At 47.4% G+C, this 18,747-nt stretch overlaps 10 protein-coding genes across 10 annotated transcripts; 5 read left to right on the top strand and 5 right to left on the bottom strand.

Annotated features, from left to right (window-relative positions):
* Window positions 1–107: 107 nt before the first annotated feature.
* Window positions 108–1,758, bottom strand: BT62DRAFT_993781 (uncharacterized protein). Its single transcript, XM_043190428.1, has 4 exons — window positions 1,262–1,758; window positions 1,106–1,210; window positions 867–1,049; window positions 108–813 (listed from the first exon to the last, which is right to left on the bottom strand). The coding sequence occupies exons 1-4, from the start codon at window positions 1,304–1,306 to the stop codon at window positions 394–396; spliced, it is 753 nt and encodes a 250-aa protein (XP_043040392.1). The 5' UTR covers window positions 1,307–1,758; the 3' UTR covers window positions 108–393.
* Window positions 1,759–2,224: 466 nt separating this feature from the next.
* BT62DRAFT_931464 (uncharacterized protein) lies at window positions 2,225–2,895 on the bottom strand. Its single transcript, XM_043186134.1, has 3 exons — window positions 2,662–2,895; window positions 2,475–2,590; window positions 2,225–2,414 (listed from the first exon to the last, which is right to left on the bottom strand). The coding sequence occupies exons 1-2, from the start codon at window positions 2,870–2,872 to the stop codon at window positions 2,490–2,492; spliced, it is 312 nt and encodes a 103-aa protein (XP_043040391.1). The 5' UTR covers window positions 2,873–2,895; the 3' UTR covers window positions 2,225–2,414; window positions 2,475–2,489.
* A 246-nt stretch (window positions 2,896–3,141) lies between these two features.
* Window positions 3,142–5,168, top strand: BT62DRAFT_931460 (uncharacterized protein). The gene is made up of 12 exons (XM_043186133.1): window positions 3,142–3,191; window positions 3,247–3,277; window positions 3,340–3,542; window positions 3,598–3,750; window positions 3,807–4,037; window positions 4,099–4,145; window positions 4,199–4,269; window positions 4,320–4,402; window positions 4,463–4,478; window positions 4,534–4,602; window positions 4,656–4,800; window positions 4,855–5,168. The coding sequence occupies exons 3-12, from the start codon at window positions 3,388–3,390 to the stop codon at window positions 4,860–4,862; spliced, it is 978 nt and encodes a 325-aa protein (XP_043040390.1). The 5' UTR covers window positions 3,142–3,191; window positions 3,247–3,277; window positions 3,340–3,387; the 3' UTR covers window positions 4,863–5,168.
* Window positions 4,829–6,678, bottom strand: BT62DRAFT_92525 (uncharacterized protein). Its single transcript, XM_043184760.1, has 4 exons — window positions 6,022–6,678; window positions 5,621–5,967; window positions 5,532–5,559; window positions 4,829–5,479 (listed from the first exon to the last, which is right to left on the bottom strand). The coding sequence occupies exons 1-4, from the start codon at window positions 6,421–6,423 to the stop codon at window positions 5,066–5,068; spliced, it is 1,191 nt and encodes a 396-aa protein (XP_043040389.1). The 5' UTR covers window positions 6,424–6,678; the 3' UTR covers window positions 4,829–5,065.
* BT62DRAFT_1005284 (uncharacterized protein) lies at window positions 6,518–7,114 on the bottom strand (the record flags this gene model as incomplete). The annotated part of the gene is made up of 2 exons (XM_043177125.1): window positions 6,518–6,812; window positions 6,945–7,114. The coding sequence occupies 2 exons, from the start codon at window positions 7,112–7,114 to the stop codon at window positions 6,518–6,520; spliced, it is 465 nt and encodes a 154-aa protein (XP_043040388.1).
* Window positions 7,115–7,502: 388 nt separating this feature from the next.
* On the top strand, window positions 7,503–9,717 carry BT62DRAFT_92319 (uncharacterized protein). Its single transcript, XM_043184480.1, has 14 exons — window positions 7,503–7,940; window positions 8,010–8,030; window positions 8,089–8,219; window positions 8,276–8,313; window positions 8,364–8,391; window positions 8,446–8,472; window positions 8,528–8,643; window positions 8,702–8,768; window positions 8,820–8,827; window positions 8,880–8,904; window positions 8,953–9,030; window positions 9,084–9,187; window positions 9,248–9,301; window positions 9,356–9,717. The coding sequence occupies exons 1-14, from the start codon at window positions 7,857–7,859 to the stop codon at window positions 9,511–9,513; spliced, it is 939 nt and encodes a 312-aa protein (XP_043040387.1). The 5' UTR covers window positions 7,503–7,856; the 3' UTR covers window positions 9,514–9,717.
* An 84-nt stretch (window positions 9,718–9,801) lies between these two features.
* Window positions 9,802–10,715, bottom strand: BT62DRAFT_1005281 (uncharacterized protein; the record flags this gene model as incomplete). The annotated part of the gene is made up of 3 exons (XM_043177124.1): window positions 9,802–9,942; window positions 9,996–10,139; window positions 10,494–10,715. 3 exons carry the CDS (start codon window positions 10,713–10,715, stop codon window positions 9,802–9,804), a joined length of 507 nt encoding a protein of 168 aa, XP_043040386.1.
* A 702-nt stretch (window positions 10,716–11,417) lies between these two features.
* Window positions 11,418–13,309, top strand: BT62DRAFT_931458 (uncharacterized protein). Its single transcript, XM_043186132.1, has 3 exons — window positions 11,418–11,868; window positions 11,917–12,962; window positions 13,015–13,309. The coding sequence occupies exons 1-3, from the start codon at window positions 11,436–11,438 to the stop codon at window positions 13,054–13,056; spliced, it is 1,521 nt and encodes a 506-aa protein (XP_043040385.1). The 5' UTR covers window positions 11,418–11,435; the 3' UTR covers window positions 13,057–13,309.
* On the top strand, window positions 13,231–14,031 carry BT62DRAFT_931457 (uncharacterized protein). The gene is made up of 5 exons (XM_043186131.1): window positions 13,231–13,348; window positions 13,397–13,479; window positions 13,559–13,626; window positions 13,676–13,872; window positions 13,924–14,031. The coding sequence occupies exons 1-5, from the start codon at window positions 13,273–13,275 to the stop codon at window positions 13,944–13,946; spliced, it is 447 nt and encodes a 148-aa protein (XP_043040384.1). The 5' UTR covers window positions 13,231–13,272; the 3' UTR covers window positions 13,947–14,031.
* Window positions 14,032–16,101: 2,070 nt separating this feature from the next.
* Window positions 16,102–18,710, top strand: BT62DRAFT_931456 (aryl-alcohol-oxidase from pleurotus Eryingii). The gene is made up of 12 exons (XM_043186130.1): window positions 16,102–16,351; window positions 16,403–16,484; window positions 16,540–16,631; window positions 16,692–16,757; window positions 16,816–16,922; window positions 16,978–17,182; window positions 17,232–17,408; window positions 17,461–17,517; window positions 17,579–17,919; window positions 17,980–18,067; window positions 18,115–18,446; window positions 18,493–18,710. Exons 1-12 carry the CDS (start codon window positions 16,231–16,233, stop codon window positions 18,580–18,582), a joined length of 1,758 nt encoding a protein of 585 aa, XP_043040383.1. The 5' UTR covers window positions 16,102–16,230; the 3' UTR covers window positions 18,583–18,710.
* Window positions 18,711–18,747: the final 37 nt, after the last annotated feature.

The raw sequence follows: 18,747 nt of genomic DNA, 5'->3' as shown, positions 1-18,747 counted from the left end.
CAGATATACCATTCCAAATAGATAGAACGATTCAATTCACTGAGGAATACAATTCTAAAGACTCCCACACTCTCGTCCTCATGTATAGTTACCCGTCTCTTCATCATCGTCGCAAGTGATGTCGATTTCCTTTCTATCTACTTATTTTCACAGCTACAAAGCGTCCATGATCTAGAGAATCGAACTAGCATCCACAGGAAGAAATGAGGTTACAAGGTACACGCGGAAAGCGCACGATATACATTAATTATGAAGTTCGTACAGAAAGGAAGAAAAGAAGGTTACAACGCCGATCACACAAGATTTATAATTAACAATCACGGTCCGTGCCTTCCGTCACCAACAGTACGCTCCTCAAGGCGCACCCAATATCCCAATATACAATATCCCAAGTCAAATATGAATGACGCGTTCACGAATGACGCTCTCGACGTCTATATGTACCCAAGCGTCCTCGGTCTCCTGAGACTGAGTCACCTTTCGTTTGAGAAATCCCAGGGGTGAAAGAGATGGTGAAGATGGACAAGAAGTTGGGGATGAAGTGGAAGGAGTCTTTCGGCCATATCCTGAGAAGTGTGAACGTGTCAGGGGGTTGGTGAGCGGTCTACGAGTGAGGGTTGACACGAGGGAAACGCTTGAATGATCTTCTCGTGGAGGAGAAGGGAGGAGGAGAAAAGGACGTGATATTTCGGGGTGTCCCGGAGCAGGTTGCGCAACTGGTGGGTTGACATGCATTAATGCCTGTGGCGTCTGAGGCTCTGACACCTCGATATAGTTTGAGGTTGAGGTGGTGGAAGTGGAGAAGCGAGAGTGCTGGAGATAAAATGTTGAAAATGAGAGCCATCGGAAGTGGAGTAGATTCTGACCAAGTACGGCTCGCATTCGGGATGTCCTAGTAGATTGCATGTATCGAAGAAACCTTCGTCTTCGTGCCATCCCAGTGGCTCTTGAGGAATGAAAGGGAGAGTGTAACGCTGAGACTCGGGATCCCAGATCGCGAGAAAAGTCAGCCTAGATGGAACGGGAGAAGGTCGATGTTCTTCCAGAGGCTAAATAACAAGACATCAGTAGATTATACATCTCACCAGCAGTCACAACCACTTACCTCAACGACCGTGTCTATGTCTGAAGGGGGGATGTAATGTGCTAGCGTAGGTGTGATGGTACATGTCGACGAACAGTCGACTTGATCATGATAACTATTAGATTTCTACGGCCCAAAGCTTTAGACGAACAAGAGCGAAGAGGGACAGTTGCGCGCCTTGGTGTTAATTCTAAGCAATAGAGTTTGAAATTTGGCCTTCATTGATGAACTCAGACCAGAAAAGAAGACAAGGAGCGAGAAGAATTGAAGAATTAGAGCGCAGTAATGAGAGTTCGCGATAAAAGTGCCCTTAAGCGCATTTATAGGGGAAGAAGGAAGAGGAAAGAGGGAAGAGGGACCAATTTCCAGCAAAGGCCAAAATGAATGAAGTGATAGGTAGGCGTTACGGGTATCCGGACCCTATTAGATTTTCAAGAAAGCTCGAGAAAAAGGGTACTAGTTAGGTGAAATCAATGAGAATCGTCGTTAAGATGGGTATCATGGGCATTGGCCACCTGATCTGGTTGCGTTACCGAGAAGATAAATGAAATTCTAGCAGCAGCCTAAAAAATGTATCCATTAACACAGAAGGGTAGGATTTGAGCACGCCTCCGAAAACGGAGATGAAATTCCAAGGAGCATTGAGTGAGGAGGTAGAGGAAGGAGATTCGAGGCGGCAATTTGAATTTGAAATATGTAAATAAATCGGCAGCCAGAACAGCGAACAGGCTCGGCACTTTCCGCACTTCATTAGAATCAACACTACCTCCTGCAGCTGCAGCTCTGCAAAAATAAAAGTCCAACAGCTTGTTAAGTATACGATGGAGGCAGACTCTTCCGTTGATAACCCTTCATTGGCTTCTGAGGCTAAATCGTATGCGCCGTCTCCAGGTCGTCAGCAGTGCTTGACAATGACGAGAGGTGTATTGAATATTCCAGGTCTTCCGATCCTGCAGGGAACTATGTCTTTCAAATAAATATACGCGGCGCGCTCTTGTCATTCTGGCTTCTCGACGGTCTTTTCTATGTTCTAGGATCTTACCCTTGCGCATAGCAACCGACAAAAGATCGACGTTGACATCAGAGGAATATAAAAATCGTGTGCGGGGCACTGCTCTTCAACTTCTTTCTTCAGGACCGTCAGCAATTAACTAGGGACGATTACTAAACGAACAGCGCCCATATATATATTAGGATGTACAAGGTATAGTTCTGGCAGTCCATATACTACGCAGTTAAGTATCAACGTGTAAAATCTGACGCGTTCCCAACATACAGTCTCGACGGCGACCCACATGTTCGAGGCTTTAAATCCTCGTAAATTCGATGCCTTCAAATTAGAGTACAGTGAGCTATGTGTCCATCTTGTAGGAGTTACCCAAAAGCTCACCTTCCATGGCTCGCCCTAAAGAGTGATCACTTCTCTAAAACGACCAATCTTGGTCATGCAGACTATAACGCTTCCATTCATTGCTCCCTGGGGCTTATCGCTGGCCATCACGATACCTGATATTGTCGGTCTGAATTATCGACACCACATGCTGAAGCAATAATAGGGCGGATAAGCCCTCACGTACGCAAAACTCTGTGATCTCGGTTTACTCTCCGGCTAATAGAGACCACAGATGATATGCCCAATGATTCCGTCCGAAAATGTGTCGAGATGACACTGAAGATAGCTTCTTGCGCTGGGAAAAATGGTGTCATACTTGAATGGTACGGGTAGCGATAGGCGTCGATGGCAAGAGAATACCAGCAGATAGTGCAAATCCATCGTGCCCAAGTCATATATGGGCGATGTTGCGGCAGCAATGCGAAGGTGAGGTTGAGTGGCCTTTGCAAGGAGGCACGCTTAGATAGCTGACCACGCAGAGGGAGGCTGGTTCCTTTCGTGCAGCAGCAGCCATTGCACGATAATTCACTAGCTTTCGTACGTACAGCTGCCCAAGGTCTCTTACCATGGTGAGACAGTTCTATACTGCCGAAGATCGTCAGCACATCGCTTGTAGTTTCTCACAGCCTCATGGTCCGTTTGAGGAGAAGACGTCACAAGATAAGTCTTTTAGAAGCCATCACTCCGTCTTTGTCTCTCCTAGACTCCGAGCTGGCGAGTTTCATTCTTAGATCTACTGTATCAATCTAAACCTCACCGCGGTTCTCAGATGTCGAGAAAGCGTGCTTCATGATCAGCCGGTATGATGCAAGTTCGCATCTTGACGTGGTAGAGTAGGCATACTTAATGCATCAACTCTAAGGTTGCCTCGTTCTTTTGACCCCCTTCGCCAACCCATCGCTGTTCACTCATGTCAGACGCGGGCAAATTCCTCGCTGACAACGCCAGAAGTGCATTGGGACCTATTCTCGTGGGGGTCACGACCAATGCTTTCATCTCTGGCATTTGCATGGTTCAGTATTACGAATATTTCACCTCTGGATACAGGGACTCCTGGATGCTGCTGTAAGTTCTCGAAGCCGCAGTGAGGATACATATCGACTTAAATCCCTCCCTGCAGCGGAACCGTCGTCTGGCTGGCTATTGTCGATGTTCTCTTCTCCATCAATTCGGTGGTTATCCTGTGGCAATATGTCATAGACAACTTCGCAAACCCAGCCATCCTGCACCAGTCAAATTGGCATTTCAATCTTGTCCCGTTGTTCTTGTCGCTGTAGGTCTTTTTGCAATTCCAAGTGTGATTGATGCTGATCTTGTTCGAATATGTAGTACTTCGGTTCCTGTGCACGTCTTCCTTGCCCACCGAATTGGGCGCTTCTCGAAAAGCTGGGCGCTGTTCGGTTCACTTGTCCTACTTTCGTCTTCAGCGTCTGCTCTGGGTTCCGCTTCGGCAATCCAATCTCAGTTGGCCTCAGATGTCGTTTTTTGGTTGGACTCTGAGCTCCCGGCGCTAATGCTGATTGGTCTGGCACTCAGTGTGGCGTGTGATGTTCTTATGACGTGCGTTGACATCTCTGAAGTTGCACAGACCTGCTTACTATCGTTCGTTTTTTTGGCAAAGTGGATTGCTACTCTACTATCTTCGTCGGGACAAAAAGTCCTTCCCTAGTATGTTTACAGACTCTTTCAACAAACGTAATTCACAGAACCCTACGTGATAGAGACCAACAGAAAACTGTCAGTTTGTGTTCAAATTTCTATCCAATCTGCTATACCATCCACCATATGCGTAGTAAGTTCCATGTTGCTCTCCATACCCTGTGATATGCTTATTTGAATTAGATCGTCATACTGGTATTGATCAAGACACTTGACCCAGCTAATTTTCAACACGTCTTCGTTTTTCTGCTCGGCCGTCTGTATGAGTGAGTGCAGTGCATGGACAGATACATAGTTGCCCTCTGACCTTACCGGGTCCATTACAGGGCTACGCTTTTGTCTGTGTGTTCCTTTCATCTATCTCTCTGTTGGCGTCTATTCACTGGTAGGTTTGCAGAGCCTGAATTTCAGGCGCTCGATTCGAGAGATTGACAGCTTATACGGAGTCAATTCCATTGACCTGCTTGTAAAGTCGCATTCATTTCGATATCTCGGTTCCGCTGACGTCCTATTCCTCAGACCATAAGAAGACATCCCGCGTCACACGATTTTGCTGTGAGGGTGACACAAGAGACCAAGACGTTGACGGACACAGAGTGGCCTATTCAACGATCTTTGGAACCAGGCGTACAATCAAGGGTATCTACTCAGCCCAAGTTATCGTGTGAGCTCTTTGAAATCAGAAATGACTTAGTGCTGAAGTTGACTTCCAGTTTAGGCAGCTAATACACCCTATGTGTTCCATCTTTTCGACGCTGCACTGCTACATATAAATATTCCGATATTAATATTTTCGTGTTGTGAAAACATACTACCTCAGCAGAGATACCATTATGATTCGCCTATGACGAGGATGTCTAAAGTAATTCAAAATGGCGCTGATACCATTGAAATTCCGGATATAGTGGCGCTGCTGAATACAACGCACGTTACCCCTCAAGGTATACTGTCCAGAGCCACCAACGCATTCCCAGAAGTGGCGAAAACGGTAGAGTTGGGTGAAGCGGTTGTGCGGCATTCGTAATGACAGCCGTTAACATCGGCGTGGTAAGCACGAACCATGTTGCCACCCACAACAACCCCACCGTCCGCCACAGAATATGGTCCCGGAATCCTACTCTCCTTCCCAGTACGATAACAGCGTCTTCGACTGTGATTGCGACGGCTTGTAGCTGAAACCATAGTATGGAACGGCCAAATTTTGACCCCGCCATACGATCACCCCACGCATGTACATTGCCGGAAACGAAGAATCCAATGTAAAGTTGGGTATACGATGAGAGTTTTGTTCCAGGAGGGAACCCAAGCACTTTGGCAGTGACCTTTCCGATAGATGTGACAAACTGTCGATTTCAGGTAAGATATTTTCTCAGTAGAAAGCATTTCGGCACTCACGCGACGTAATATTTGATGCCAAACACGACTGATTCGAGATTATATATTAGCATTCAGAATAGCGGTTTCAAGTGAGACAGAACACTAACCCCCATGTGCGACGGAGCGTATATGCATCATGCAGTTTCCCGAACATTGGCGGCCAAAATTGTGGCTCCGACATACCCGAACCGACGCAAATGGCGGCAATTAAAGAATACAGCGCCTGGAGCGATGCATACAAGTTGGTCCACCAGGCCCATACATTGATGGCTTGTAGAAAAATGCCCTGGGAAGTGATTGGCAGCGCCTCTTTCGCACGGGAGGAAAATATTGGGTTGTGTATTATGTATGTTCCCGCAATGTCGAGGATAAGGATATAATTGACAGCGTCACGAAGGCACCGCGAAAGAAAGCGCCAGCGTGATTGCTTCGAAGTAGGAGGTATGTGTGGCAACTGTAAGAAGAGATAAATGAGCGACATGATAGCCTAGCCTGATGGCACTCTGACCTGATTGCTCCAACCTACGCCGCGAATCGATGTCCGAAGGCACAAAGCCCACCAGAATCTTTTCCAAAACGGCATGTCTTTTGGATCCTGCATGTCATTGACATGCCTGGTACCATCGGCTAGGGGCTCGGATAGAAAGAAAAAGTGTATTGATGTGAACAGAGAGGCGGCGTATATTCCACTGCCTATTCCATAGTCCCGAAATGTGTCGTTTGCGGTCAGAATGCCCGTCGCCTTCCATGATACAAGAAACTGGGAGGAAAACAGGACGTAACGTGCTGACACCGACGGGCGCCCCGCGATCACAAAGGCAATTACGAGCTCGTTGTACAGGACAGACAGCACTAGAGCAAGTGGGTTTGAGATACGCGCCATAATAGCGACGGGGAGGTTCCAGGCCATTTTGAAAATCTGCTGGCTTTTCTGCCATTACCGTCTTGAAAAGTACAAGTGGTGCCTTGACGGGGGAAGTTGAAGACAATTAACTAAGGGACCCTCATTTTGGAAAATCAGATTCACGAAGGCCGTCCAAACCTCGAACTCCGATCTTATCTGCTTCTCGTGGTACTTCCCAGGACAGAATCTTCATGATAAGGAAGGTGAGAATCTGAGTTGACCGTAACGGTAGGGGTGGGAGGAAATGTACTTGAAGATACAGTGCCAGTCCTTGTAGCATCAATGACACGCTGGCGATACCCGGGTTCAATAGCAGTCGTTCCAGGGGGGGCTGTAAGCTGCCTAGTATGCCGGTTCTCGAAATATTGACTTGGAGGCACGGGATAGTAGAGAAACTTGAGAAGTGATCCGAGACTTAAAAAAGTTCTGGACCCTTGACATTGGAAGGAAGAAAGTAATCTTTCATTTCCAGCACACAACACAGTGCATCCTAAAAGAGGACAAACAGCTGGGCACCCTAGACGGACTGAACAACTCGAATCCTCAACTTGTCGCACTGATACCGCCACGGTTGCTGTGGAGAGATGATCATATCAGGACCGATGATCGTTCGAAGGTAACGTCCTGCATCACGAACTAACGCAATGGCCAAGAAAGGTGCATCCACAAAGGTATCCGAGCTCAAATAACCATGCATAATGGTCTTGACGCAAAGGAGCGCAGAGTGCATCAACACGGACCGGTAGGTTTAAAGTCCGAATCTGTCCGAACTGCTGTCAAGCCCTGACACCAATGGGCGCTAATGCCATTGAGTCGCTGGCAATAGCTGGCAATTGGCATTGCTGCTATAAACTCTGAGGACGTATTTCTGCCTTCATGACTTTTTCCCACTGCCGGACCCGAATCTTGGAGGAAAACTCCAGGCCCCCTGATATATTACGCTGCCATCTGCCAGTTGTGAAGCCTTTGCTTTCTGCTCGTTGAGGGCTGGGTATAGACTTGCGGTGTCTCTCAGAGTCGTATGGCTCTGTAACTTTATTCCCTCCGGCTCTCCTAGGATATTCGTCTCAAGAACAATCAATCAGTGATTGTTGTTCGATCTCGACTTCAAACTATCTAAATCAATGTACCTTTAAGGGCTACAAGCGAGCTTTATTTGTATAGACCACTCATATCAACGGAAATCGCTTAGAATCTCGTGCCACCGTCTCCTCACCGAGTGTTCTCCCGGACCCAATTTGGTCTGTATCCACAAAGAGGCACTCGTGTCTCGCACTCTTCTCCCACACACGCGTACAAGCACGACATTTGTTGGTTAACGACAACGAAGAAGTTATATAGTGACTTTGCGGTTGCTCGTCGGTTCGCTCTCGCATTCCCAGGGAGTCCTCCATGATAGATAGTCTATTTCCACGGTAGGAAACCAAGAATGCCTTTATATGCGGACGGATGGGAGCTGCTTCATCCTCATACTAAAAATGAGTAGCAGCTCCATGACTTTGGACCTCACGGTCGGCGCCATTGTACGTCGTTGCTCGTGGCTTCAAGCTATGCTTCACACTCACCATAACCAACTATGTCTCTTTCGCTAGATCGTCAGCTCTTTCTTTTCAGTCAGGCTTGGTCTTTCGCGCTAAATTTTATTCGCCATTCTAACATCCTATATACTAGTTCTTAACTATGGGTATCGTTTGCGTCACGGCCTTCTATTACGTGGTCAACTTCCCGAACGACGCACTACCCATTAAGCTGATTGTCTTGGCTAACGTTATCCTTTGTATCGCTGGAACGATCACTGATGGGCAAGTGACTCTTCTCAAAGCACATATCTTAGCTAACTTCCGTGCGGTGAGGACAGGGTGTGGTGTTATGATTGGGCGGTGACAAACTATGGAAGTACGCAAGAACCTTCCTCTTTTCAATCTCGCATTGATCAAATCACACAGATCCTGCCTCAATGGCCATCCTACCGATGTAAGAGAAGACCTATTTATATCTACTTAAGTTTACTTACGCTACTTATAACAGTCCCGCCATCATTGAGATATTCTTCGTGTAAGCTTGAGCTTCCCATTCTGCGAATCAGACCAGTAGCTGACCGCAGCGACAGTGGGTTCACATCCCTACTTGTGCAGTGTTTCTACTCGTGGAGGCTATGGGTGATCACGCATAAGCGCAACCATTGGCTTTCTGTAGCCATCTGCATCCTATCAGTCACCCAAATGTGTAAGAAATAATCGTTACATTCGGGATCGGATTTCTATTTACTGTCCATCGGCGCTAGCTGTGATTATCTGGGTTGTCTCCTACTGGGCAAACCATCGGCTAATGGCTGATATCGGGGGAGTCATGTATGTTTGTCTTTTCGATCCCTGTCGCTCTGATAATGACCCGTTTCACAGGCCTGTTGGTAAGAAGACCACCTTATTCGGAATTATCGGGTATCTAATAAACATGCGAAGCCTACATTTGGTTGGCCAGTTCCATGTACGTTTTCGTCTTAATACGGAATCTCTGTCTTACTTCGTGTTTTAGAGCTGCCGATTTGCTCATTACGGTAGGGATGAGCTGGTATCTGAAGTGGAAGCTTCCTCCAAGCATATTCTCCTCCACGTTGTATGTATCCTCTCTTCTTCAGCTCTGTTTCTTACGGTTTTGATTTTCAGGTTCAATCAAATCATATCCCGAACAGTTCAAGCTAACGTACTCTCTCTCATCAGCCAAGTCCTGACTTTTGCATTCTATAAAGCCGACATTGGTCTTTATTTCTGTTCGTTTCGTCTATCCTGTAGCTCCGATCCCTATGCTGATATAAACTTACCCTGTCTAGTCCTCGTTGACTTTACAATTGTCAAGGTGTACACATTTTCGCTTCTTTGTTCATGTGCGTCCCTTTTGTGTAATCTGGGCTTCTCACTGATTCGTGATCTATTGGCAGTAAACGGTCGCGACAGAAATACTCCCGTACAAACTCGGCCCAGGGCCGATTCGGAAGTTCTGACCCTCGGAATTATGGCTGCAGGTACTACAAGCAGGTCGTCCCCTACTATGCATTGGCCGGTCAAGAAGGATGATTCAAGTGTGGGAGAATGCTGATAAGAGTTATATGCGGACGAATTTTGCGAGTCGCTTGTCATGAGTATAGCTGATGAGACCAGCACCATGACGAGGATTTTTCCATGCCATAAATTTTAATTTCTCATGTACCAAAATATCACATTGTAACATAAGGTAAACATCGGGGCGGGAGCACAGAAAATAAAGCATTACACAATTATGTACACTTGAATGTTCAGCAAAGAAAGTTAGGGATGGAATTTTCTAGGACTCTCATTAATTAAAGTGCCACAGGTCGGCAGGAGTGTGAGGGCTTTCGATTCAACTTCAGTTTGTCTGAGGTAGACTCGCAGAAATAAGATCCCCAGATAGCGGACACCGAACATGGCGGGGAAGAATATGTTGAAATTCGAGAACGGGTACTACAGCTTCCGCCCATCGTCCTTTCAGGATATACGCGAGGACGTACTTGAACAATGATCCGACGGCGATATTGAGAAAATGAAGTTGAATTTGAATACATTGAAGTATTTCACAGAACCGAACATCGACGTACTCTTGCTTCCAAGGTACAGTAACGGAGGGTATACATTACCGGCTGAAAAGGTCGGAGGACTTGCCATTGGAAGGATGAGACAGAGGTAAGTTAACGCCCGGTCGAGCTGCTGAGCAAAGTCATTCAAAGGGCCCCGGTATTAGACGTTTGTTGTAGATTTCCTGTCTGTATGGGGATTCTGCAACTCTCTAGGGCAATCCTCCTCCATCCATATCGAGTAATCTCTGTCTTATTTCTTTCATATCACCCGACCCTGGGACCCTCCACATTACTGTATGGCATGCTTCTTCTCGCAGAATGGAGTGACCAAAATCGATGATTATAGGCCTCTGGCAGCAGGAGGATGTTCCCCAAACGGATATCCCAGTGCTCGACACAGTCTAGCTCAGCAATGCGTTGGTATGCAGCAAGGACTTTTCTGGGGTATACACTCCGCATGGGCTGAAGTGACATCCACACCGACCTCGATGTCCTCAATACTTGTGGCATCGAGATATTCGAGGAGCAAACCCTGAACAAAGTCGGTGACAGCATGCAATACAGGAGGAGCACTGATAGGTAACTTGACCGTCCCGAAGAACTGTGGAACGACGGTGCCTTGTAGTGAACGCAGAAGGTGATACGCCCTCACCTCCATCCTCCCTGCGCGTGTCTTTTCTCCCCACACATCGATCTCCTTTCCCATCCCTCCGTCCTGACGATGCCACACCGAGGCTCCGTACCCTCTGGACACTTGAAGCTATCTCCCCCACCCCTCGCAGAATTTCCCAGAGATTTCTGCAAAGAACGGGTTCAACTGAAGGATGCCATGGTAAATCCGAGGAATCTAGGCCCCTATTCCTACATCTATAGTCATTTTTAGAATAATACTCGGATTGTATCCAGGAGGCGGTTCCGTCTAGTAGAATACAGCGGAAGTGAACGGTGCGGAGGATTTTTCAGTTGCGACAGGTAACTTCTGAACAGCGTTCAAATTCGCGGGGGTGAACTCGAGGACAAGCCTAGCCCTGGGAGTATAAATAGTATCGACAAGCAATTGGGAGGCTTCGGATGTTCATATTAACCCCCTCTGCTGTCCAATCAGGAAAGGCTGCCAATACTCCGCTGCATGAGAGGAAATAAATTTTCTATGCGTTGAGCTTTGAAGATATGGACGTGAACAACTCGGGAAGGCAAAGGAATAAGTAAAGCTGAATACCAGCCTATCAAACAAACTTTGCTTGCCAAGCCGAATTTTGCCTGTTCTAAAAGTTCAGAAACTTTCGAGAAGGATGGTCCTAAAAATAAGTACTGCATGCCAGACGCGTGGAAAAGAAGTTGCCAATTATGTGCAATCAACACCGCACCGCCTCAACTCCAACTTTCATGACCGCGCTACATTGTCATTATCTTCCTTGACATCGTGATGTCTTCAGAGACGCCGAACTCTTCAGGATGGCACTCTATACGACCTTGGATTCCACCTTTGACTCTCTCAGTGCGTGAGATTACTCCCGTATCGGTTACCTTCATATTGTCTGCAACAAGCTCGGGAGACACGGATCCGCTGCTGGCTTGCCTTGGTATCGAAAACCAAGAAGCGGACGACGGAGTGGAAATAGATGAGAACGAGTCGAAGAAATCCTCCATTGTTTCCGCTGCGTTGGCTGGGGGTCTCTCCGTCGAAGTTGATCGTTCTGCGTGGCGAAGGGTGTTCATTCGAATCGACGACAAGGCCGATGAGGCAGTCATTATCATATATGGCCTGATGCCTGGTCGGCAGTATGATGTTGACCTTGAACTGGTTCAAGGCGGCCATAAAAACAACATCCGTCGCCGAGTCGTAACCGAACTCGGAGGTGAGAATCAATTGTTCTCTTTTTCAAAGCTGATAGTAATCGGCACAGATTCCTCAATAGGCCTTGATGGCACTGATGAGAACCCTGAATCATCAGCTTTAGACTCTTCAGTGGGCTCTCTAGAGCCAGCGCTTTCCTCCCCGTCCACTTCTTCCCCAAGCACACCACCTTCCAATCAGCACTCGTCTCCAGGATTCACTCCCTTAACACTCGAGGATAGGTTAAACCAGCTGCAGCATACCTTGAATATCATGACCACCGAACGCGAAACTCTTTTAGCCACCCTTAAGACAGGTCGTCGTGACGCCCAAAAGGCAGACGCAAACGTGCGGTCGGAAATTGAAGCCTTGAAGCGTTCCTCGGAAAAAACAGCAGCAGCCGAACATCGTGCAAGACAAAAGGTACTTGCCCTGCAGGAGACTGTCAAGCGTGCGCAGCTCTCAACGAGGGAAATGGAGGGCCATGTTAAAGAGGTCGAGGAGGGGCTCCCTGATCTGCAGGCACAGAGAGATTTACAGGAGGAAGAGTACTTGAAGGTCAAAGGATATGCGGACCGTGCAAGAAAAGCAAAAGAATCCGAGGAGGAGAAGCAGCGAAAGCGTGTCGAGCTGATGACTGGAGAGCTCAATGGATTGAATAACAAGCTGGAAAGGCTCCAAGCGAGGAAGGAGAAACTGGAAACATCCATTATACCTGACCTGGAGGAAGAACTAAAAGCCATCGAGCTCGAGATTGAGAACACCGAATCAGGTTCTTTTGGATACTTTTTCGGTCCTGACAGTCAGCATCTGGACGATGATCCTATGCTTCTTCGTTCTCATCAGACTAGCTCATTTCCCCGACCTTCGCCTGCACCAATACAGCGACCCCAGGGTACTTGGAGTAGTCCGCCTCGACAAGCCCAGCGCTCGTCTTCTCTACATTACCAGAAAACGCCAACAGTGCTTTCCAATCCTCATCGTCAGTCTTCTCTCAAGGCCACACATCATTCGAATTCCAGTTCCTCGTCATCTTCGCCGCTACCTGCAGCTACGTCAACACTTTCAAGTCGTGCACCACCATTTGAGCCTGGGAAGCCGCTGAGAGCGGCTATAGTAAGTCGAACTCCGTCCTGTCTTTCGTGTGTCTCACGATGTTTTAATGCAGTGGGCTGGAAGCGCTACTTCCCAAGACAATCGTGGTGGATAAGTTTGGGACGTGTGAAGAGTTTCATCCAACCACAGGCGCCACCGCCTTGTGGAAACTGTGGCGTCGGAAGAAGGACCGGCCCAAGAGGTAGCGGCTCCTTTCTATGCAAATACGGTAATACCCCACTACTAGAGCTAAGCTCGACGATCGGTTTGTTGAGCCAGAATTGCTTTAGGCGTGCCGTACAACATGTACATGAGCTAATGTGCAATCTATATGGAGGGCTTCCTTGTTGTCCTTCTTCTCTATCGTCTTGGGAAAGTTTTCCAGCGCGAAGAAATCACAGATCAGACTTTCTACAAGGTTAAACTTGCGTTGTGTGGTGGCAGAATACACTGACCGTACTTTGACACTGAACCTTCCACTTTCCATATAGGATATCGCTCTTGGGAAGGTCTAATGCCGAGTCAAAGTATGGCCAATCTGTGGAAGGTATAATGTCTGTCAGTCAAACTTCAAGATTCCTGATTTGACGTCGGCAAATATCATGGACGGCAAGCACCTGACTACTAGCGGGCGTATAATTGTCGCCTCGATGAGTCCCCGTGTATCGAATACCGTCGAACAAGACTCGGAAGTCAGTTAGTACTCCGAAATAATCATTGATAGGGTCGCATACCACGATAACGGGATCTATGACGCATCGTCACTTTCAGCGAAGCCTTCTACCAGCTTCTCAAATCGAAACAGTACCGATGATTGTGTGTCCTAAGAACCTGTACGCCATTAAAAGTGCCTCAATGTCCCTCAAAATCAGGAGAAGGTATGGACGCTCGCCTTCAGGCACTTTGGGGGCTTGGAACAAGCCGAATTGGTCTGCCATACAATGGGTAATCAGAATTTCCTTTTTTTTTGGTGGCCTCCAACCTCTGGCCTGCGCGATATGTTGATCTGCGCCGCAGCAGCTAACAAACATGCCAAGATCAAAACAGAATGATGGACGTCTTTAGCTTTCACTAAAACCTCAGTATCTGAGATTCCGATAATCGGCGTCCCGAAACTTTGAAGTTATTGTTTTACGTTCCTGTGTAGTTAGTGGGTAAGTACGGACACTCATAGAAAGGAGTGTAGTGACACGGTGAAAGCGTAGAGCGTTCATCTTTGAGGGTTGATGCGAATTTCGGCTCTGACATCATTCTTTATATAAGTACTAGTAACTGGTGATGTGAAAGCCCAGCAGACCGAGTATGGTTTTGCTTTGACAGACATTGTATTATACATAGGTTCATCAGAAACAACAAGAATTGTGGGCCCATCAACAGTTTTGGTCGTCAAACATTTTAATTTTACAACTTGCTCGCTGCGTCTCTGAACACCCGTACTTACAAGTGCCGAAAAAGCTGTCAAGTTGCTGAGAAGTTTCTTGATCCCTAGCCTCATGTCTTCCCGACGTGATCAATGAGTTGACTGTAATCAGAAGAGTGGATATCTGTATTGATATGCCGAAGGGTGGGCACCTTTCTCGTGATGATTCTTGTTCGATCTTCGCAGACGGCAGACGATAAATCAGCAAATAGAAAACGATATGGTCTCAACCTACCAGGTATGAATCCTAGGCATTGGCGAATCCACCCTCGCCTGTTCGAGGAAGAAGATCATAGTAAATCACTGAACGACGTTCCAATAAGCAAGATAATAGCAGGAAGTTTCGAGATCACTTTCGTTATCCACGTGGTGACCTCGTTCCATCAACTTGCAGTAACCAGATGAATCAGTCGGTCTAATGGAGATCTCCAAGAACCTCAGAGTTATTTACTCCGGAACATGAAGAGAATGTCCAGGGGCAAAGAGCACATCTGGGAAAAGGCAACCAAACCGAACCTGACCGGCGTATCTTGGTTTCGTTTGAGAGGCGGCCGAGAGGCGCGTTCAGATAAATTATTGATAATTCAGAGGAGACATAATTAGTGTACCGATGGGAGTAAACGTTGACTGGGAGTACAGCAAGCGACAGAAAGAGTTCGGACTCCACAGGTTCCACAATTCCCACGGTGCGTTTCTTGACTTTGAACCCCAACATCATGAGCACATGCCACTCCAATGCCACTCTGTCAACCTAGCACCGTCTCAGCTGGCTACCTGCTTTTTTTTATCAAGACATAGAAGATCCGAACTCAGATATACCTATTCATAGTTTTAGTCCTTACCCTTCTGCTTGAGGCATGTCGATGTGGAAAAGTTCACACCTACATGTGCATTGGAAGCACCTACATATCCTGCTAAAATGTCGCTCTGTCTCTTTCTTGTTATTTGACAGTAATGGTGTCACCCAGACGTCCAGAGCGTGTGGGCTTTTGCCAGAACTCGACGTTGATTCTGCAACATAGCGATCGTCGCAACTTCTGGGCTGATAATGGCTAGACAGGGTAAAGCCAAGCGACCGATAATACCTCGAAAGGTGGACCCAGGACGGCCAGTTGTCAAGAGTTCCTGAATTTCACGTTGCCGGACTTGTCTCATGTAGTTGCATGAGCTGGTCCTCCGGTTGTCGACAAGGGTAGATCCAAATATCTCCAAGGCATTTACAAACGCCTGATCTATGTCTCGAAGCGCTTTGCCGGTGGTAACAGAAGGCTAGATACCGAGTATCTAATGCTATTTTACCCGGTAAGTGCATACACTTCCGAACATATCAATGATGGTGACGTATTTTGGCTATATAGGCGACTTATCGCGAAGGAATCGTCTTCAGACACCTGATGGCCAACTAAAGTCGACCTTATCTGGTCATTTGACGTTGGACTGCAAACGACACCGGATGAAGTACCATGTCGACTGGTCACTCTTGTTCCTGAGGCGACGGCCAAAACATCCCTGAAATGGGATCAATTGAAAGGTGCGTATAAAAATGCTCGGCGGCCTGGTAAAATATGCCGGGTCGATGCGCGATCGCGCACACTTTAGGCTAGGGTGCCTTCTGTCCATCAGCTTCCGAATGAAGTACATATCGTCATATCCGCCGGAGAGATAATTTTGACCCTGTGGGTATGCTTTTTCGCAAGATCCACATCTCGACCCTTTTGGCCCATGAGACTTATGCCTCAGAATCCGACATGATATTAAAAGGCTGATTGTGCTGGCTGGCTGCTGACCGCCCTCGACCACCTTCGTGTGCCCGACCATCTCGTTGTCTCCCTGTTGTGCTTACTGGTCATCGGTTCAAGCATCGGAGTCATGTATATTCTCTTGCAATTCCTCGCGCTTCTCTCTGTCGTGACATGGGGGGTCGGGGCTTCTCTACTAACATCTGTCTCCCGACTGAGTCCTGACGGGTACGACTTCATCATCATTGGCGGTACATTTGTTTCGAACCATGTCCATGTCATGACATTGATATTTCTAGCAGGCGGCACAGCGGGAAGTGTCTTGGCCAATCGCCTGTCCGAGAATCCCAAAATCAAGGTTCTGGTCATAGAAGCGGGGATCAGGCTAGTATCACATCTAAAGTCTATCCTGTTCCTGTTCCTGACCGAGGTGCAACAGTAACGAGGACATTCAAGATGTTGAAATACCTTTCCTTGCCACAGCGCTGCCTTCAACTAGGGTTGATTGGAACTTTACGACAACTGCTCAAGGTTAGTATCCGGTCACACAGTACGTAGAATGATATTTACCGGAAGCCTATTCACTGGCAGCCGGCCTCAATAATCGTTCGATAGAGCTGGCGAGGGGTTTCGTCCTTGGAGGAAGCAGCAGTATCAGTGCGTAGGAATCTGTGACTGCTCACAAATGTTCATTCGCATAATCATGTCTTTCTAGACTTCATGACATGGAACCGTGGCTCGAATGACTACTGGGAGTCTTTGGCAAATGCATCTCACGACCCTATGTGGTCCTGGCCCGCAGCTGAGTATTACTATTTGAGGGTCAGCTGCATCACTTAGATGTCTAGCTTGTCGGAATTTGACCGTAAATGAACAGACTTCTACGCTTGTCCCTCCCTCTGATGGCCACAATACAACAGGAGAGATCGAACCGGAAGCTCATGGGCAGGAAGGACCTGTGAAGGTCAGTCTGGCTGGGTATAGAACAGAACTCGACCAGCGCGTTGCGGATTCTGCCTCGATTCTTGGCGGCCGATTTGCTTACAACGAGGACTTCAATACTGGGAAATCAATAGGTCTTGGTAAGTAATGCGAAACGGGCATCTTAAGATTTTAACCTGGTATTGCAAGGCTATGTCCAGAACGCTATAGGAAATGGGAGTCGGAGCAGTGCTGCGACAGCGTACCTTCTACCCATTGTTGATCGTTGTAACGTAGACGTCATTGTCTCGACCCGCGTTACCAAAATATTGGGATCAAGCGTGGCTTCCGAGATCGACACAGTCGAGATTTCTCAGAGCGCAAATGGTATATCCTGCTCGCACCCTTGATTCACGGAGTTGACTTATTTGTTCACAAGGCACCCGCACGAAAATCCAAGCGAAAAAAGAGGTGCTACTTAGCGCAGGAGTGATCGGTAGGTTTACATTCTCGGCTTTGAAGCATATAAATGGATTCTCAATCAATTCATTCTTCAGGAACGCCTCATCTTCTTTCGCTTTCCGGAATCGGGCCAGGAGGCATTCTGTCAGACCTAGGCATAGACGTCATTGTCGATGCGCCGGCCGTTGGTGCCAACCTCGTTGATCATCCACTGGTCGCGAATTACTTTACGGTTGATTCAAACAACACATGGGATCCCATCCTGCGGAACAGCACCTTATTTGCGGACGTTCTCGAAGAATGGGAGACAGAAAGGCAAGGTTTATTCGTTGACACACCCGGGAACACGCAAGGATATTTTAAGTTGCCAACTTATCCCGGGGGTGTGGATCCATCAACAGGGCCGCTGTCGGCAAATACGGAAGTCATATTTTCGGTGAGTTATATGAAGGGCACTGACAATTTTTAAACTTTTTGCTGATATGACCTGTCGAAGAATGGATTTGCGCCCTTTGGGCCAATGTCCTACCCTGCCAATGGCTCATACATGAGTATTCTTGCAGCCGTTGTCTCGCCGACATCACGTAGGTACCTGCTTTTTATGCTTCCGACGACACTCACCCTTTCCCAGGAGGAACGGTTACCGTTAACTCCACTGACCCTTTCGCTGCACCAGTGATCGATCTCGGCATTCTGAGCACCGAGTTTGACATAGTGGCTATGATACAAGTTATTAAAGACATCCAGACCATACTCGCCACTTCTCCTTGGGAAGGATACGTCACCGGTATCTATGGAGATCTAGCAAATGCTACCACGGACGATGAATTGACGGATTTTATTCGCAACAATGCGGTAATAGTAAACCATGCAATTGGGACAGCAAAAATAGGTGAGGTGGTGGACTCGCATCTCAACGTAATAGGTGTGTCAGGACTTAGGGTTATCGATGCCTCTATTCTCGTGCGTTCCTTGTCTTTATTGATATTCTGGCTGATAGCAGCTTTAGCACACAATTCCCGAATGTCACCCGCAAGCTATCATTTACACGATTGCTGAACGCACGGCGGCGCTAATCAAGCGTCAGTACGGTATCTGAAGCGAGGGACTATTGCTGATTTATAACGAGGCCATCTTTATTTTGCATTTAATGGCGGTACTGTACCTTAACCGATACTTAGGGATAAGAATGAACTCGGCATAATGGGCTCATACACTGATTGATATCACAGTACATGGTCAAAAGCAACTACTAAGAGATTGA

This window comes from Guyanagaster necrorhizus, assembly GCF_019112545.1.
Source record: "Guyanagaster necrorhizus MCA 3950 unplaced genomic scaffold BT62scaffold_11, whole genome shotgun sequence".
NCBI lineage: Eukaryota > Fungi > Basidiomycota > Agaricomycetes > Agaricales > Physalacriaceae > Guyanagaster > Guyanagaster necrorhizus.
This window is presented reverse-complemented; position numbering and strand designations above follow the sequence as displayed.